General features: G+C 43.3%; 1 protein-coding gene across 9 annotated transcripts in view; it reads right to left on the reverse strand.

Moving 5' to 3' along the window:
* VTI1A (vesicle transport through interaction with t-SNAREs 1A) overlaps positions 1 to 20,664 on the reverse strand; it is a 375,822-nt gene that overhangs the window by 61,245 nt on the left and 293,913 nt on the right. For 2 of the 9 annotated variants that reach the window (XM_051823644.2, XM_051823643.2), the window contains one exon: positions 2,224 to 2,306. The exons of 6 other annotated variants lie outside the window; for them this stretch is intronic. In XM_051823644.2, the coding sequence (XP_051679604.1) occupies positions 2,224 to 2,306 (83 nt within the window). Of the gene's footprint in view, positions 1 to 2,223; positions 2,317 to 20,664 lie in introns of all 9 variants that reach the window. One more of the 9 variants, XR_011382257.1, reaches the window with a different exon arrangement.

Genomic DNA, 20,664 nt, shown 5'->3' on the forward strand with positions numbered 1-20,664 from the left:
ACAGGAGACACCTGGGGGAAGAGTTATCAAAGCAGAAATACCGCAGCCCAGAGGAGTTGCATGAGAAATGTTTAAATACAGCCAACCAGGCTTCCTCTAGGTACAGTTTAACAACATTCTGAGAGACCACTCCAGGGAGGCGGCAGCTTGGACCAGCCGGTGTTAACAATGATGACGAGAAGGTTAGTTGTACACACAGGCTGCCTTGGCTTCTACAGACCTATTCTCTTAAGGTGCACACTGCTATGATGTTCTCCCCACCCCCATTTCTACACTGTTCCAGTTGAACACTACAAATGGACTTCAATGAGATGGCAATGCTTATAAGAGAAAACAGTGTTTCCAGGACTGGCCCAAGCTGTCCCAGCCCAAAGTCTTTCTTCCTTTGTGGAGTGAAGAGAAATGTCCCTGCTAAGCACCTGCTTAAAACTGTATTTGGTAGCAATATCCTTCACCTGTTTGGGATTTGGCTATCTCTTATTGGGGAAAGAAACCATATACTGGAATCAGCATTCCTTGTAGCCTTGGCAGAAATGCAAATTATTATGTTTTGCTTTGTTTACTTTGTCCTTTAATGAAGCTTGGCCTGAAGGCTTTGAGACCGTCCATGCACACTTTGGTTTGCTCCATGCGCCCCATTTCCTGTTGTGTGACATCCAGCCAGCCTCACTCTTGCACATTTATATGACCCACCTGCTTCCCAGGCATCTGGCTTCTGGACTAGGAGCAGAGGTACACCTTACAGGCTCTCAGTAGTTACTGAACGCCGCTGCTTTTCTCTTTCTTATTAACTCACCAGCGGGGACTTAACTGCTGTGCACCTGCTGTGAGTGTGGTGACGAGAAACGTGGGTTCACAGGATGACTGGGGTCCAGTCACTGTCCTCGGGGAGCTTGTGCTCTTTCCATGCCCTGGAAAGACAGTGGTCTCTTCTGAAGCCTAGACCACATTCCCGGCAAACTTTTCCTCAATCCTTAGGCAGAAAGTGACTGGAATCCAGACTCTTCTCTCTCTTCGGAAGATAAGTGCTTTACACCATATACTACTTTGAGCACTGACGTTATTCTACAGGACAGCGAAAGCCTCAATATCCACATTTACAGTCCAGAAACACAAAGAGAGGGGAAGGAACCCAAATCCAGGAGGTAACTTAAAAAAAAAGAACACATGTACATCCACTCACCCTTAAAAGAGGGGAAAACCATTGAGGAAACTTTCATTTTTTTTTTTTTATTCTTGGATGTCTATTGAACAAAATCCCATGTGATATGTGTGTCTATGGAAACCTTCGTTATCTCAATGAGAGTGAGGTACTTAAGGCTGTTGTTGCTATGGAACAAGCAGTCTTTGCTTTTTATTCTATTGCACAATATCTAATTATAGAGATCCTGATAAAATTATGCATTCCTAAGCACAAATTAAGGCCATTCTACAGGAGCCTTTATGTACATACTTTGTCAAATTTCATTTAAAAAAAATCAGGGGTGACTTTGCAGAGTCTTAGGAGTAAGTACTGCCTCCTCTAACCAATCTCAGCCCTTTGTAAGATGGAATTCTTGGGACTCTCTAGTTGGAACCGGAGCAGAGTCGTGGGTGGAAGATGGAGATGGCTTCGCTAATTCTCCCACAAAAGCCTGAATGGAAACTGGAAAGCCTGCTCTCCTATTGGATTGTTACACAATGCACATATTTAAAAATCTGCTTCTTTGTTTCCTTGTAAAACACAATAATCTACTTAATAGCAAGGAAGGCTGAGGTGCTCTTTTGAAAAGATAATATGTTACATAACACAGTTGACATCTCTCACCACTCTCTCCACTTCCCGGTAACTACTAATCTGCAGTTGGGAGGCAGGCATCTGTCCCTGTTTTTATACTTTTAATATATACTTAGATATCTATAATTATGCTTCATACTCTATATGTAGCATTTTAAAAATCAGCCTTTGACTCAATGTAATAGCTCAAGGTGCATATGTGTGTAGGTGTAGGGATGACTTATTGATTTTAACTGCTGTGTAATACTCTACTGTGTTGACACTCTCCTGTCAATGAACATTTATGCTATGTCTACATTTCTGCTATTCCAATGTTGCAATGAACAGTGTTCGTAGACAGCCTCTTGTCTCAAGGTTTTCAAACTGCAGTACAGCTACGTTTAAGATAATTGATTTCTAGATCTCTAACATTCATGCTTGCAAAAAACAATATGCTGAGGTCATACCTGTGATCCAGGCACCAGGCAGTTCTTCACCCTTCTCTTTCTTCAGCTGCCTTTCCCACTTTACTAAGTTACACTGCTTAGACCTATAGAAACCTCCACAGTCCAAAAAAAAAAAAAAAAAAAAATAGACAATATGAACTCTTGCTAGGAGTAGCTACATCTTTAATCAGGACCACAAATCCAGCCTAGAGCTTTGAGTTTACCCCTGGCCTACATACATATACAGCTGACAAAAGTGAACCACAGTATTCAGCCTGTGTTGGGATGGCCTGAATCAGATATACAGATGGTGCCCAATATATGATGGCTCAGCTTAATGATTTTTCACCTTTATGATGGTACCAAACTAATTTTTTTTGACAGGCAGAGTGGACAGTGAGAGAGACAGAGAGAGAGAGAAAGGTCTTCCTTTTGCCATTGGTTCACCCTCCGCGCTGATCCGATGGCAGGAGCCAGGTACTTCTGGTCTCCCATGGGGTGCAGGGCCCAAGCACCTGGGCCATCCTCCACTGCACTCTCAGGCCACAGCAGAGAGCTGGACTGGAAGAGGGGCAACCGGGACAGAATCCGGCACCCCGACCGGGACTAGAACCCAGTGTGCCGGCGCCGCAAGGCGGAGGATTAGCCTAGTGAGCCGCGGCGCCGGCTGGTACCAAAGTAATTTGCACTCAATAGAAACTGTACTTTAAATTTTGAGTTTAGGTCTTTTCTTGGACTAGTGATATGTGGTGCAACCTTCTTTCATGATGCAGGGAGCTCAGTTAGTCATGTGATCACAGATAATCAACTGAGACTTCACAGTGAGCTGTGCATAGCAAAGCTATGGTGTTCAGCAGGTTGGGTGTATTTAGGGTATTTTGATTAAGGATATTTCCAATGTACGATGGGCTTACTGTGGGACAACTGCATCATGAGTAGAGGAGCATCTCTATTGTAAAGTGGGGTGGAACAAGTTTTTTGTTTTTAAGATTTATTTATTTGAATGGCAGAGCCACAGAAAGAAGGACACACACACACACAGAAAGAAGGAGAGAGAGAGAGAGAGAGAGAGAGAGAGAGAGAGGTCATCCATCCACTGGTTCAATTCTCCAATGGCCACAATGGCCAGAGTTGGGCTAGGTCAAAGCCAGGAGCCTGGGGCTTCTTCTGGGTCCTCCCACTTTGGGGGACAAGGGCCCAAGCACTTGGGCCATCTTCTACTGCTCTCCCAGGTACATTAGCAGGAAGCTGGATTGGAAGTGGAGCAGCTGGGACTTGAAACAGCACCCATAGGGGATGCCAGCGCTGCAGGAGGTGGCTTTACTCACCATACCATGGCACTGACCCCAGGTGGTGCAGTTTTGACAGTCTTTGTCTGTGACTTCACCTTTTCCATCCTCTAACTGATTTCCAAAGAATGCATTTTTTCCTGAGAATCTTGTAAGGACAAAACAAAGACAGCATCAGTGAGAAGTACTGATGGCAGCAGCATCTTATGTCATCCATGCAGAAATCTTGTGAGCAGATTGAAGCCCATGCGTGACATGTCTACCTGGGGCTTCCTTACCACCTTCTTACCCACCCTGGCCTTAGAACAGCAGTGGCGCTGTTGTCAGAGGCACACGTCCTAACACATTTATTCAAGTTGAAAAACCGAGGTCAGATTTGTTCTGTCAGAATGCAAGTCTACTCTGGTTGCTGATTTTACTAATTGGGTCATAAGGTGGGATTTTTCCACAATTTTGAATGAATTAGACCTATAATTCCAGAGGCCAGCATTGTGGCAATGGGTTAAGCTCTGGCCACTGTAGCCATTCGGGGACTAAACCAATGGATGGACGCTCTCTCCTTCTCTCCCCCGCCACCTGTCAAATAAATAAATATATTCTAAAAAAAAAACACAAACAAACAACAACAACAAAAAAACCCTGTAACTCCAAAGTTTTGATAAGAAGATATTGAAAGAATCCAAGATAAAGGTGTTTCAATAAAAGCATATTCTATTGGCAAAGATGCATTTATGCAAACAATAGTTTGATTTCCCCCCAATCCTTTCTAAATGTATTTAGATAAACAAGTGCCTCAAAGAAAGGAGTAACAGGTGTCTTTGGTGTGTGGAATACGTGTACATGTGTATAGTCCTCCAGGGTACTTCTTGCTTTCAGAACAAGCAATAAAAGAACCTATTGGGCAATCTCCCCACATTTCTGCTGCGGATTCTAAGTCTGGGGAAAATTTCATTGGCTCAGGTAACATGATAACATGCATTACTGTAGATGAGTCACCAACTGTATGAATAAGATGGAGTTCATTTAAATGACTCTCTTATTGCTGTGTGCTGAGATCCAAACACCTGGGCAAAAAGGGCATGGCCCCTCTGGCAGGGAGTCTTCTTCCCACAATTGTCAAGTGCAGCCCCAAGTGTGATCCCTGATGACTACACTGAGATGGTGTGTTTGGGCTGAACCGTGGGAAGAACCTGTCTGTTTGGGTGATGCACTGAGGTGACAGCAGCAATGGTGGGAGGGACGCCAGGGCAGGAATCTTAGTGCCAGTTCTACCACCACTGGCTGGGAGACCTTTGGCAGGTAACTTCCTCTCCCTGGGCCTCAGTTTTTCCCCTGCAATGAAATGAGGGATCTAAGTACACTTTCTCCTCTCCTCATACAGGCCCAGTCCAGGAGCTTCCTCCCAGGACCCTTGGTCTGGGCGCTGATTTGGTACTATACCTTACGGCGGGCAGAGGTGGGGGGTCAGGAGAGTATGGCTACCACTCCTCGGGACTTTTCAGTAACTTCCTGGTGTGACTGTTAGGCAGAGATGGGTAACACACAGGGATCCTTGTTTCAGCCCCAAGGAAGCAGTGCTGTAACCTCAGCTACTTCTCAGCAACATGAGTCTGACAGAAGGAAAAACCCACATTTTCCTTATGCCTCTTGAGAGCTTCCTTTTACAACGCCCAGGCTTCCAAGCAGGGGTGAAGAAGAATCAAATATATATCAAGGCTTTCAGGGACCAATAAGTATTTTGCTTGCTTATCAATATCCTTAAGCCTTATTCTAGCACTGAAAGAGGGAAGGGGTTATAGCCATGCAGAGAGACATTCCGAGAGCATCTCAAGGGCTCCTCCTGTATAGTGGCAGGATGAAGTCCTGAGGAGGGAGACAGGAACAAGGCTCAGATTTGTCTCCCTGTGGATGAATGTGCAGGCTCCCCGGTCAGGCTGCCTTGGTTGGAACCCTGTCGCTGTTACTTGTTGGCTGTATGGCTGGACTGGGTAAGTGTTTGAGTCTCTCTGAGCCTGCATCTGTGACTCAGAATTGCCCCACAGGGTTCTCATGTGGATTAAATGAGATAACCAGATAACATGTGTAAACATGTTCAGCCCAGGGGCTGCAGCATGATAGTAGTATTAACATATTTCCTTCCTTCTATTTCAGGTGTAGGAGAAAGTGATTCCACTGACTTCTTTAGTAGGAAATCCTAGCAGACAAAAAGTCAAATTCATCATCATGATAGCAGTTAATGTTGAGTTTTCTTTCACCCTAGGAATGTTTTCCATTATAAATTGGGTAGCCATGTCAAATTTGCTCAGTTAATTTTGGCCTGAGAGGTGCTCTTAGGGCCCTCAACATTTGCCTGGAAGGTCAGGCTTATCAGTTCATGCTTGTTAGCGTGAAAAACTCCTTTCCTATCACTGCTTCTGCCACTTCCCTTATCCTGTCTTTCTTCTGGAACAAGTGGACTTGCAAGATACTTCACTCCCTGATTGGCAAGCACACTTGTTCTAGGAGAGAGAGTTCCGCCCATGTGTACAGCCATGGGCTGCAGACACCGGAAGGTTTATCTGACAGAAGGCTTTCTTCTGCAGGTGCCAGGGCATTGAAAGCAGGGCCCCTGCTGCTGTCCCTGATCTAATTAAGGGTGTCCGGCCATCTCCGAACCATGGCTTCAGTGACACCAGAATAAACACAAGAGCACTGCTCTGTATCTGTCAGACCATGGGGCACACTGAGACTTATTCCCTGTGGCTGAGGAGCAACATGACTTCCAGAACATGGATAGCGCAGAACAAAGGATTTTGTCTAGTACAGAGTTATCTGAAACTCTGCATGATAATCAAACTTATTTCAAAGAGAAGTTCAATTCCAGAACCTTGAAGATGGCTCAAGAGTGCCCAGGAGCTTAATGCACCTACTTCAAGATTTTGATGTCTATTTTGTATGTAGCAAATGTTGACCAAGGGCTATGTGCTCAGTGTTAACTGCCATGTGCTGAGGGAAGGGCTTTGAAAAGTGAGATGCAAATTAGCAACATCTACTAGACACTAACTTGGCCTCAAGGTCTGGGTTCAAATCCCAGTTGTGTCACCTGCCCTCAGAGTGATATTGGGCACATCTCCTATGAAGCGAATGCAGCTTCTCAGCTTCCTTATGGGCTTCAGGGTCAGGCCTTCACCTGGGGAGAACCAAAAGAGGCCCTAGCAGTATGCCATGTGGTCAAATATCTATAAAACAGGTTCAAGTAAGGTGCAGCAACTGCAACCTGTGGTTAGAACGACTATCTTTCCCTCCTCTGATTGCCCTTGGTAGCATGGAGGTAGCATGGAGGTAGCTGTGGGCATATTTATGATCCACCTAAGGGGAAGTTGAATTAAGGATGATTTGATTTTTATGCAGTGAGATACCTTCATATGTTCTAGCCACTTCCACATTTGGTTAGGTTACTGCTGGTGAACATGGGTTGGAAATGGCCAACTCCTCTTGTGCTAGGACATGAAAGTGTGGGGCCAGAGATCCTATTGTGAAGTGGGCACGGTTAGAGCACCTGGCGCTGCAGGTACGTGAACTTCAGGGAAAAGGATGGATGGAGCCATAAATGAGTCTCTGGAAGAAACTCCAAATCCTAGAGTTTGCAAACGGAGGAGGAGTGCGAGATACTTGCATTTGACAACAATCTCAAACCTTAGAGGATAGCTTGTCCCCCCTTGTACACAGTCAAATCACCCTGAGTCAACCACAGTCCAAAGAGTGAATGGAAAATCCCAGGAATAAACAATCTGTAAGTTTTAAGTGACTTTGATTATAGTATATTTTTATAACTGTTCTATTTTATGATTATAGTTGTTATCCCTTGCTTTGTCTAATTTATAAATTAAATGTTATTATAGATATGTCCATATGTGAACGAATACAGCATAGACAGGGTTCACAACATCTTGGATGGAAGCATCTGCCTCGGGTAAGAGTGGGCTACTTACTAATACTGAATCAGGGAGCAAAAGACATTCTCAAAAACTCTCAATAACAAAAACAAGTTTTGATCAACTATTCTCTCCACACAAAGTTGGAAAATAACTTACAGTTACATAAATCATATGAAGACTATTTGAAGAAATGGCCAAAGATTGTGCAGTCAGAAATACACACACACACACACAAAAGCATTACATGTATCAAGCCATCAATTAATAAATTAAGTTCCATTTCTGGGTTTTGTAGTGTTTGCATGCTTTAAAAGATATGTTGTGCTTCTTGATCTCAACAAACATTAATTGCCACCTTTCAATGTAACCTTTCTTCCGGAAAATACTCCAAACTGCCTGCGCTTCAGCTCCCACAAAAGCTGGATCTGCCCCCGGCGATCTCATGGTTTCTGGGGAGGATGGAAGGAGACGAGGGCTGTGAAGTGCACACAGGGCAGAAAGGTATATGGGAGGGGAAGGGGCTGGCCTGCAGTGAGACCTCTCTCAGGGCCCTCTCTGTGGCATGGTGTGGGAGGCATAGAAGGGAAGCAGCCAGCAGCTGGATCGCTGGGCTGAGGAGCATCGCATCCAGGGGCACAGGGAATACAGAGGCAGCAGAAGCAGGAGGCTCCGGGCTGGCAGGTCCGGAGGGGACAGTAATAGCCAGCAGAGGAGCACGGGGCTCTGTGCCTCACCTGATTCCTGGCCCAGGAGCTGGCACCACTGCTGCTCCACCATCCCTTTCCTTCACCTGGGGCCAGGTGTGCTGTGCTATCGAGGATTTGGGGGAATCTAAGAAGGGAATGCCATGCGTAAGCCATCTGGTCCACATCACCTCTGGTTTCTGCCACAAAATATCTTTTTTTTTTTTTAGCTGGATTTAGCATTAGTCAGATTTATTTATATAATTGTGGCAAGAGTGTAGAGGCTGAATTGGAGAGGGCTGAGAGTCACGGCAGAGGAGCCAATTCTGAGGCTCGGTGAGTGGCCCAGACAAGAGAAGCATGGGCTTGATTTTCTCTGTGACATGCCAGTCTCCCTGCTATGAGGCTGGACAAGCTCAAACGCCATGTTTAGACTGACAATAATAAAATAATGGAATACTGGCAATTTCCGAAGGCTCAGCTACCCGGAATATTAGAAAAAAGAAATGGCGCAGGAGGAGTGCATTGTCCTTCCCTGAGCACACCATCCTCTCTCCTCCCGCAGGGCAGCTCCCTGGATTTGATCTGAATTTCTACAAGATGCCACAGACTTGGTCTTACGAACGTCCCCTTAGGCTGAACAGGGGCTTCATATGCATCTGCAAAATAGCAATTCTTAGGCTTATGCTGGGAAGAAGGGTATTTATTACATTATGTTTGATTTTTTACATCAGAAATATTTGATTAAAATAAACACTACAGGGCTGGCATTGTGTTAGCGCCTTAAGCCACCCCTTGCAATGGCCAGCATCCTTTATCACAGCAAAGATTTGAGTCCTGGCTACTCTGTTCTAATCCAGCTTCTTGCTAATGTGCTTGGAAAGGCAGTGGGAGACAGCCCAGGTAATTGGGTACCTGCTACCCATGTGGGAGATCAGGAGGAAATTCCTGGCTCCTGGCTTCAGCCTGGCCCAGACTTAGCAATTACAGCCATTTGGGGAGCGAACCAGCAGATGAAAGACCCTAAAAGATCATTGTCTCTCCTTGGTCCCCACCCCTCTCTCTGTTGCTCTTTCAAGTAAATAAATAAATACTTCATACACACACACACACATCAAACGCAAAGTTTTTTTTTTTTTTTTTTTAACACAAAGCGGGCGATCCTTTTGGAGATAAAAAATTGAGACAGCAGATACTACCGTTTCACAGAATAGGAAGTTCATGAAAGTTGGATTTGCCTGTAGAGTTTAACTCCAAACCCTAGGAGATGCTAACTTGCTACAAACAGAGAGGGCTGGGCATGAAAAGCCTCCCTCTGGATTGTGGATGAGTCCAAGAGGGGAAGGCAGTCAGGGAGGAAGTGAGACAGTGCAGGATGTTGTTGTTAATGGTTAATGGTTACTGAGTATCAACACCTTGCAAGGAAAAGCCACATTGCAGGAGGGATGGGCTCCAGTTCCTGCCCAAGTCCACAGCCAGCCAGAAAGTGGAAAGCACTCCTTTTGTCATATGTAACTACAGATGACTGAGTGGAGAAATAATAAGAAGACCACTGCGTGAGTCATCTCTGGAAAGTAGTAAACATTTTTGGGCTGATGCATTTTTTCTTATGTAAGAGCTAACATGAATGAAGGTGATTTCTAATGGGGCTGCACATTGTTTCAGAGGCGCAGTCCCAGACTTTGATGGTGGGATGGTACATTTAACCTCTGAGTCCTAATGATGTTCTGCTTTCCAGATGAGCTAAAGGCTTGTCATATTCTAGACCTGGAAAGCATAAATGGTATTATCTGTATATACAAATAAAAATCAATTCATTTTCCAAATGTTTAACTCATTCAGGAAGAGACACACACACACATGAATAGATACCAGCTAAATCAACAAAATTAGCAAATCTCTGTTCACTTATCAAATCAGGGTATATTAGTTTCAATAAAGGTGCTTGACTTATAGACCTACAAATAAACAGTTAATTTCCTAAAGAGTATTTTGATTTATCATCTGAAGCTATACTTCCTGTTCAGTTGTAATAGCTTTTTGTAACTTACCTCTTAAACAGAATTTGTACATTTGTGAAACAAAAATATCTCAACAAACTATATTCTCTAGCCTACAAAAGGAGTATTTTTTTCTTCCCGGAAAATGGATCATAGAACAGAAATACTACCCAGAAGCCTTTTCTCTATCATATTTTCAAAGAAATAGCAAAGGCTGTGTCTTCTTACTGACTGACATCTTGAAAGGAGGCCAGTACAAAACGCTGGAATTTAGCCTATTTGTCATTTACCACAAACCATTTAGCAGCGGCTAATCCTGGAATATTTCAAGCCATTTGTGGAACAGATCTCAAATCTGCTAGCCTGCTTCACAACATGAGAGGGAGGAAAACAGCTTGGGGTTCTTACTTCCTACAAGCCCAGCCACCTCTCAAAACAGAGTTTCAGGCTCCCCAAACTCTCGTTCCCTAGCAACACTGATAATCTGACCTGGCTATGAAGGTTAGGAAGCTGGGGTTCCGTATCAGCCTGTTTACTTAACACGTGTCACATCTAAAATAAGGATTGCTTTAGCTGAAAAAGCAAGTCATTTGTAAGTGTGCATTTATAAGGGCAAAAGTCAAGGCAACTGTGCAAACCACTTGTCAACGTATTTGGAGGAAATTGTGTAATCAACTTAACACACCAGTTAGCCTTTACCTGCAAGGTCAAGCTCAGAGTTCCTGTATGTCACCACACTAGCTTATTAATCACTCTGCAGGAAAATCCACATTTTTCTTTAGATTAAACTATAGAAAGTGGAGTGCCAACAGAATCTAGAGAGGATTTCCTATTCGTTTCTTTGTTTCCCCTGACTTGCCTGATGTTTCATAATTTTTTTTACTTGCTTGCTACAGAATTTAAAATAGGTTCAAATGATATATTTCAATGTGCATTGCTAAAGGGACTTTCAGCACACAAAAGTAAATCTAGGTATTTGATGGCTGGGTGCCAATTTACTGCTGTAGATTCAAACCAGAGATAGAAAACGTTGACAATGTCGAACAAGTAACAGATCTTTCATTCCAGGAAAAAAAAATAAAAAAGAATATAACCTATTAAATGTAAAACCATTTCCCTTCTTTTTCATGCTGCCAAAAAGTTGAGATATGTGATTTTTGAAAATATCATAATTTTGGGCATGACTTTTTTGAGAAATACCTTAAAATACCTTTAAGATTTTTTTTAACCTGAAAATGTCTTCTTTTTGAAATAGTTTTACTGAGGTCTAATTCACATACCATGCAAATCACCATTTAAAGAGTAAACTTCAATGGTTTTGAGTATACTCACCAAGTTGTATACCATCATCGCAATCAATTTTAGGGCATTTTCATCACTCCAAAAAAAGAAACCCCTTTGCCCAATTAATGGTCATTCTCCATCTCCCCTCAACATCAACACTGGTAGGCAGCTACCAATCCACTCTTTGTCTCCATAGATGGATCCATTCCAGATATTTCATACCAATGCATACATACAACATGTAGTCTTTTGCGTCTGGATTCTTTGGCTAAGCATGCTTCCAAGGTTCACCCAGTTTGGACCAGTACTTCTTCCCTTTTTATGGCTGAAGAATGTACCACCTTTTATTTGTCTACTCCTCAGGTGATGAACATTTGGACTGGTTCTGCTTTTGACTGCTGGAATAGTGCTGCTATGACTGTTCATGTACAAGTTTTTATGTCACTGTATGTTTTCATTTGTCTTCGATATGCAGATCCAGGAGTGGAGAGGTTGGTCATGGAGTAGCTCCATATTTTAACATTTTAAGAAACTGTCGAACCAGCAGTGTATGAGGGTTCCAATTTGTCTACATCCTTGCCAACACTTGTTACTATCTTTTTTTTTTTTTTTAATTTTAGCCATTCTAGTAGGTTGGAAAGGGTATGTCATTGTAGCATACTAAGTTTAGTTTAAAGTAAAGGTTCATAGGTGGATTTCTGCATTGTTTTCCCATAGTCAGTAGTGTTTATGAGGCTTCCTCAGAAAACTCATGAAAAAACAGAATTGGAAGATAAGTTTATTTTGTTGCAAAAATTTGAAATCTATGCATAACCTTTTTATAATATTCATTTCCCATAAACTTTTTGAAGATCCCTCTATGCATAGATCTCAATGTTTCTGAAGCAAAAGAAACTTATATTTCTTTTTTTTTTTTTTTTTTGACAGGCAGAGTTAGACAGTGAGAGAGAGAGAGAGAGAGACAGAAAGGTCTTCCTTCCATTGGTTCACCCCCTAAATGGCCGCTACAGCCAGCGTATTGTGCCGTTCCAAAGCCAGAAGCCAGGTGCTTCCTCCTGGTCTCCCATGCGGGTTCAGGGCCCAAACACCTGGGCCATCCTCCACCGCCTTCATGGGCCACAGCAGAGAGCTGGACTGGAAGAGGAGCAACCGGGACAGAATCTGGTGTCCCGACTGGGACCAGAACCCAGGGTACCAGCGCCACAGGTGGAGGATTAGCCTAGTGAGCCCCGGCACTGGCCAGAAACTTATATTTTAATTTCATTTTCCATAAATTTTTAGAGGTACATAAGGTTGTGGCATCCTGTAGAACAGACAGGATGGAAGGGAATGGGGGAAACACACACCAAGTACATGAGGAGATACTCCGAGGCCGGAGTAGTTTGAGTCTTGTCTTGAATCTATAATTTCCATTTAAAAACATAAAAAAACTAAATCATTCCCAGAGGGCATTCAAAGCCACAGTTTCATTTGGTTGTTGTCTGGCATTTTCTTTGCATGATTTACTTTAGGATGATAAACTGGGTGTTAATTGCAATGTGTAATTTAAAAAAAGATTAATTCTGCTTCTGAAGAGCCATTTATAGCGACCGTTCTATCTGCCTAGCTTCCATGCTTAAGTTTCCACTTTCTGGGGGGTTTGGCCCCAGCACAAGAAAGATAATCCTCCTTTGTGGACATTCCCACAGTTAACTCCACACACATCTGGATGGCAGTTCAATAGTCCACTGTTATTCAAACAATTTGTAATCACACATACTGTGTGTCAACTAACAAGCCAGGGTGTATGCCTTTTCAGTATTCCGTAGCACGCAGCACGCACAATTTACAAATAAAATAAAAATCTACAGCAGAGACAATGGCGCATTCTTCGTTGAATAACTGAATGAAGAGAGCGTCTCTGTTGAAATACAAGACATCGCTTGTTATTTTGACGGTAAATGAAAAGAGGTTCGGAAAACCATATTTCATCTGCTAACTCTCCTAGCATGGGAAAGAACTGTATCTGTAGCATTGAAGAGTCTGGGACCATATGTTTCTGTAGGCTGGCCTTGAAGCAGAGATCGCTAACTGACCAGAAGTGTAGATCCGAAACGCAGCTGACAAAATTCAACAGTCTCGTCCCTCCACGTCACGGCAGACTGCGGGCACGGGGAAGACGGACGCCCTCAGCGCGGTCAGCTGTTTTCCTCATTACTTTCAGCTGGAGGGATACGAGCGTGGAGGAGCCAAGTGCCAGTCCACCTCCCCTCCCCCACCCCCCAAAGTGGCCTATTAACAATTTTGGAAACAAAGGGTTCGATAAGGCCAGAGGAAGTGAAGTTGAGCTTGTCCTGGGAAAAAAGGGCTGGGAACAGGCACTCCACACCCGCTGCTTGAGTCCCTGGACGAGTGTGACAAGGTGGCAGAAACAAGCGATCACTGTGGGATAGGGAGGGGCCGGGAAATGCAACCAGGGGTGCAGCGGCGCCACATTCCACCTGCCTTGCCTGATTGGCAGTATGGTGGCCTCTGACCCGGATGGGCTACACGCATCACTGGCAATCTGGAGACCATTCAGAACAAGTTCAGGCCTTGGAACACGTGAGGGCCTCCTGGGGGATCAGTGAGCTGGGTCGTGGCTTAATTCCCTAAGATTCAGGGACCAGGGGAGAAAGCATTTCTTAACCACAAGGGCTTTTGCTCCAGGCTCTCCTTGCTGGCCCTCTGCCCACAGCACCATAACTTGACTCTGGGGCCCTGCTGAAAGCTTCTTAATAGAGGACAGCCTTCACGCCAAGGTAAACACAGTCCTGTCTTATTGTAAACTCAACAACCTTGTAAGAAAATAACCATTAAGATCCAGGTGGCTCAGGAGAGGAAGAAACTGTCACTGTTTAATAGACTGCACTGGGGAGAAAAGATTAGTCTCACACTGGATGTCACGTGTCTCGATTTCTCTACATCCACAAAATATTAATTCCTTTCATATTTTGGGTGTCTAAGTGATCTCCAATTCGTCAGGCACTCAGTGAGGACCTACTGTGTGCCATGAACTGGGCTGAGCCCTGGGGACACAAAGGAAAAGGAGCCAGAACCCTTGTACTCTCTCAGGGGAGAGCCGAAAGTATCACGTGTCTGCAGGATACTGCAGGGCACCCACTGATAAACTCGAGACAGAGGCAAGGATGCCTGTGCTGCCTAGGGCTGGAAGCATGTTAAAGAGAAGGTAACGTTCACGCTGGGCCTTGCAAGACATGTGAACGAAACCTGGAGGAAGGGATAAATGGACCTGGAGAACAGCAGGGGAGCTCGCCAGAGGTCACTCTACACAGCCCAGCCCACGCCTCCCCGCTAAGACGATGAATCCAACTGGCTGGAAATTCTCTTCCCACCTTCTCTTCTTGGTAATCTACTTGCCCCAGTGATTGACAAGGATAGGATGCGGATTGTGGTGCTGTGAATCAACCAAACTTCATTAACCAGACAAAACACGAATCTTGATCTTTGGACCTCTGTGGACTTGCAAGAGGGCCTACACATCCATGCCTAGATCTGCTAAACTCCCGCCTTCATACCTACTGGAAGGCACAGATTCTATGGCTCAGGTATCAAACCAACAATAAATAGGAAAAGCAGAAAGAACAGCAAGAAAAATGACTCAGCAACAGAAAATCATCAATTTCTAAAATCTTTTTGATCTCCGGAAGTCTCTTCTGAAAGGAAAGGCAGCTACAGACAGCTTCAATTTGCCAGATCACTGTAGGTCTCAGTGACCTTGACAGTCATCTTCACACGGATGGAGTGCTCTTGTTCTATTTTTGAGGTACCACTGCATTTCACACATAGAGGCTTTGCCTTAAGATCACAGAGCCGGATTAAGACCTTACATGCTGTCCCTGCCACCCTCTGGGAATGCAGGATTCTTGCTCAAAATATACCTAAAACACTGCACACCCCTGTCTAAGGCATCCCAGGGAACAGAAGATGGGGCCAGAGACTTTTAAAATGTAATCTTATCATTTTGTTAAAATATTTCTCCAGTTCATTTTTTATAGTTTTTTAGTTATTTTCTTATGGGACAAAAAGGAATAACTGACAGGTCATTGGAATTTATCCTTTTTTCCCCCCAAACTTTTTATTTAAGGAATACAAACTTCATGCATTTCATAAGTATAACTTTAGGAATATGGTGATTCTTCCCACCATACCCATCCTCCCACCATCCTCCTCCTCCCTCTCCCATTCCCAGTCCCATTCTCCACTAAAATCCATTTTCAATTAACTTTATACACAGAAGACCAACTCTATACTAAGTAAAAAGTTCAATAATTTGCACTAACAAAACAAAAAACTGTTTCTCAACAGTTGAGACAAGGGCTGTTCAAAGTCATTGCATCTCGAAGTTAATTTCACTTTTTTTTTTTTTTAATCCTTTTTAAAACAACTGTTAACTGCTCACTGGGTTTCTCACTTGATCATTATAGAATCATAGAGTTTTGGGGATGCATAGGGACCAGACAAGTCATCTAGAACCTGAGGACATGTGACATCTGGTATTGTAGGTGGAAATGCTTCCGCCAACATCATCTGATTAATGACACCGCATTCAGGGAAGCGCTTTCAGAGAGAAAGTCCCCATTCTCAGCTGCAGTGTGTGTTCAGGTAGTTTCCACTGTGGTCCTGCGTCAAGCCCTTGGGGGTCAGAACAGGTCTGGTTGTTAAACAAAACAAGCCTTATGAAAGTTAAAGAAAAAGGGCAACAGGGTACTCTTCTGAATTTCTTGTACCTTAATGCACCCTGTTGGTACTGATGTCTGCAGTTTTGGAAGTCAGAACAGAATTTGGTTGCTTAGCAAAGGAGCTGTTTTGAGAATTATGAGAATCATGCCTTTTCCTGGCATCCAATTTCTATCTTAACTCTGCGACTGTCACAGACAACATAACTTGATTCCTTCACTCATCCCTATAATCAAATTATCTATCCATCTACCTACCCATCCATCTACCTATCCGTCCACCCACCCATCCATCCATCCATCCACCCATCCAACTATCTAACCATCAAATCTGCCTGTCCGTCCATCCAGCCACCCATCTGCCCATCCATCCATTCATCCAACCAACCAGTTCTTCTTGAGAACTTATTCTTGGGTCATATTCTAGTGAGCAGGGTTAGAACAGTGAACAAGTAAGACAAAGCGGCTGTCATGCCATGGCTTATAATCCAGTGGCTTTATCTCATGGTCAAGTCAAAAAATAAGAAAGAGAATAAAATACATTAGGTAAGATGGATAGGGAAAGACTTCCTGGGTGTGACATTAAACTGGAACCTCAAAAAAAGAAAGAGCCACTCAAGTGAAGATCTGGATGAAGACTATTTCAGGAAAAAATGTTTAAATCTTAGCGTTAAAAAAATACATGTATGGATATTTTGAATATCACAACTCAGAACCATTCATATACTCTACCTGCCTTGCTTGTAAGAAATCCCAAATCAAATTTCTTGATTTTCATCTCTCTGTGGTTCATGGATATGTTGTTTTTCTCTACAATTTCAATTAAACAAGGTCTTGAGGCACAAAGAGTGCCATAAGAGACTCAATGATCAGAATGACAAAATATTAATTTCAAAAAAGTTGCAAGATTCCTGAGTTATCATGGGAGAACAGGGTGTTTACATGTAAAGCCAATTCACATAACCCAAGAACAGGCTTGGTGTGTTCTGACCAATTAAACCTCTTCTAGTTTTTAACAGCTTTGTTTATGAAGCCCATATTGGAAGTTAAATGTTTATTACAATTTTTTGAAGGTGAGGTATAGAACTTGGCAAAGTATTGATTAGTAACTTGTGGATGGCTGGTGTAAGGAAACCAGTTTTGAACCCGGCTGTAAACAATGCATCCGCAGAGTGGTTCAGCGATTTGCAGACTCGGAGCCTGCCAATTTGTAATTAGTTGCAGGTTTTCAATTACTTCTTAGCAAACAAAACAGTTTTATTTGCATTGTTTACTTGGCATTTAATTTAAACAGAATCCAATTGATTGTTTTTAAAGACAGATGAATCTGGAGGGTTGGAATGAAATAAATAGATACATTTTTGAGTAGCCCTACATCTGTATTTTTGTTTTTAGTGAAACAAGTGTACAGAACTTGGCCTAAATTCAATCAGCTCTATCACACAATCTCACAATGCCTCCTGTGCAATTTGTCAAAAAGAGGATTTTTGGCAACTGCATGGAAAACTCTTGAGATTTGTAATGAAGAGCATAATCAGAGAGAGCGAAAAAAAGCAAAGTTGCATTTTCTGCTAATTGAAACTGGTAAACCACTGTGGGTAATGTTACATTCAATAGAAGATCAAAATAATTACTATTTTGGAGGTTAGTACTTCAGACTGGTTCTCTCTGTGACTTGGGCTCCTTATAGGCCTATGGTTTTTACTTTGGTGGAGAAAATTCAAATCATTCAACAAAATATTTACTGATGACCTACACTGTGGTTGGTGCTAGAGGTGTTAAAATGAGTAATGCAAGATTTCTGTCTTCAGAAGCTCAGAGATTCAAAAAGAATGAGGAGGAGGAGGAGGAGGAGGAGGAGGAGGAGAGCAGCAGCAGCAGCTGCTCAAGGTTTGTGGGGAAAGGACAAATTTACAAAGAACTTTTACTAAAGACTGGCCACGGTCAGTACTATGGTAAGTGAAAGGAGGATCGCGTTCTGACAAGTGGGACGGATAAAATGCAGTAAATCCCCAAGGAGGAGTGGATTCCGTAGGTGGGGAGGAGGAGGGACATTTTAGGGAGAGGGAACAGGATGCAAGAGCAAGCACTCACCATGCGTGAGAGACACGTGAGCAGTCTAACGTGGCTGGACCAGACACAGTGTATAACAGGTGAGGGGTGGGAAATGACGGCAGAGGGAGAAGAGGAACAGGCTGTGGACAGCCTCAGCCGCCGTGGTAAGGAGCTTAACCCTATTCTAACGGTGGCGAGGAGCCTCTGGAGAGTGAAGACAGATGGGTCTGTGCTTGCAAAGGGCCAGCTGGGGCCCTTCAGAAGGTAGATGAGAACAGAGGTATTTCTGATGTGGAACTCCCAGATCTTAAACAGCAATCACACTAGCAGGGTGGGTGGGGTCCTGGTGGTGACCCTGTCCAAGAGAGAGGATGTCTGAAGAGGAATAACTTGGATGGAATGATGAACACACACCCAAGAGTGCCAAAGGAAAACACAATGGCAAACCTGAAAATCACTGTGCTAAGTGAAAGAAGCCAGTCACAGAAGACTGCATGACTCAAAGTATTTAAAATATCCAGAACAGGTAAATCTATTCAGACAAGGGTTGAGGGGGTTTAAGGGGTTGAGGGTAGAGTGGGGAGTGACTACTTATGGGCCCAGGATTTCCTTTTGGGGTAATGAAAGTGTTTCGGAACTAGAGAGAAGTGATGGTTCCATAACACTGGTGATGTGCTGAACGACAAAGGATGGTACATTTGATGAATCTGATGTTATATGAATTTTAATTTAAGAAGATAAAAGCAAAAACAAACCAAAAACAAAACCTCCAAACCACGGTACCCCACAGAACTTTGTATTCCAGAGTTGCACATAACAAAAATCTTTTAAACCCAATTGGTACTCACACAGAAGGAAACCAAAGGGCAGGCACGCTAGTGCCCATTCTGTCAGTCTACTGTCTGCCTGGTCCCCACTGGACATATCCCTGCCTACCTGTAATGACACACATTTTCCTGGGAAGGCCTGGCCTGAAGCCTGGGTAATATTTAATTGGCAAGGACCTTATTCCTTCTAGGTGTATCCTCTACTTGGGGACTATCCACCTTTGCTATGTCAAACCCTGGCTGACTTGGTAATGCAAGCAAGTCAGTCCATCATGTGGAAACATCCTGGAGTGTGTGAGTGTGTGTGTGTGTGTGTGTGTGTGTGTGTAAGCAGCAGAGTGCACACAGAGAGGAGCACTGGGTCAGGAAACAGTAAGGAAAACTTTCTGGCATTCACATTGGTCATCGGGAGACCTGGGGGAATAAAGGGTTCCCTGATGCTCAGTGCCTCCTCAGGAAGATTAATTAACATTTGTAAAGGCCACACACAATGTGCACGGCTCAGTAATGGATCTCCAAAAGCTGGAGTTGCTGCTTTCCAGAGGGTCATGAAACGAGGAGTGGAAAATATTCCCTGGAAGACAGGGCGGGATGACCTCGGCCATGAAGAACATTGCAAAGAAACGACTGGGCTTGTCTGGGATTCTCTTCATTCTCAAGTTGAATCTGATCTGACAGATGTGGTGAGTAATTAAACCCTTGTCCATTCATAGTCTGAATGCTTGCAATGCACGGAGAATGGGACAGGAATAATGAGAGGCACAGCCCCTCCGGGACTATTCAGGAGTGCTCAAATTTGCATGGTCACATGAACCCGAAGGAAGTGGATTATGCTGGCCTGGGCAGGAAGTGGAGACGGCTAAAGCTCTCTGATTTGCATAAATCATAGGGCTGGAAGGCAGAGGGGCTTAAGTGCTCTCAAAGGAGGCCAGATGGAGCCACCTTTCCAAGAATCCAGCACATCTCTGCAGCTAGATGCCTTCTCACGTAATTTAACTTGTGAAGTCATTTGCTCAAAAGTTTTGTCAACATGTATCCTTAAGTTTCCAAAAATGCGATTTGTTTTCACAAGTGAAGTTGCTGCACAGACTTCTAGTGAATGCATTCTTTTAATCACCTTGAAAAAAAATGATTTGGTAAAGCGTAATGAATTTTATTATGATTACGGCTGTCAAATAATTTCTAACTGTGTGACAAGGTGCTTAAGTAAGGAATTGCTTGTGGCTTTAAAAAATAGCTAATGCCTCTCAAAAAGGATTACTTTCTTTTTAAGTTTCAAATGAAGGTTACCAATTAATTAATCCATTTACATAAAAATGTCTTGGATCAGCTACTTGCAAAGATAAAGGGTGAAATCTATCCTCTAATTGGAAAAAGAAAATGCTATAAGTTATGTGAAATAAATATATAGGAGTAATCTACCAAATACAAGTCATTAATTAAAAACAAATGTCAGAAGTTTTCATTCTGTTCTATGCAATCTTACAGATACTGGTGATGTCATATAGTTAATTAGGTGACGCTTCCTTAAACATGCCTTCCTGTTGATCTTGTTTTATGCAATTTTCCTATTAAAGGCATGAAAAAATTACATGATGGGTTTCCCCAGACGGGCTGTGAACTCTCTTCAGGGTTTTCCCTCTAGTGCAGCTACTTTCATGGATCTCCCATGTTCACAGATGTCTGTGA

The sequence above is a fragment of the Oryctolagus cuniculus genome, chromosome 15, assembly GCF_964237555.1.
Source record: "Oryctolagus cuniculus chromosome 15, mOryCun1.1, whole genome shotgun sequence".
Taxonomy (NCBI): Eukaryota; Metazoa; Chordata; class Mammalia; order Lagomorpha; family Leporidae; genus Oryctolagus; species Oryctolagus cuniculus.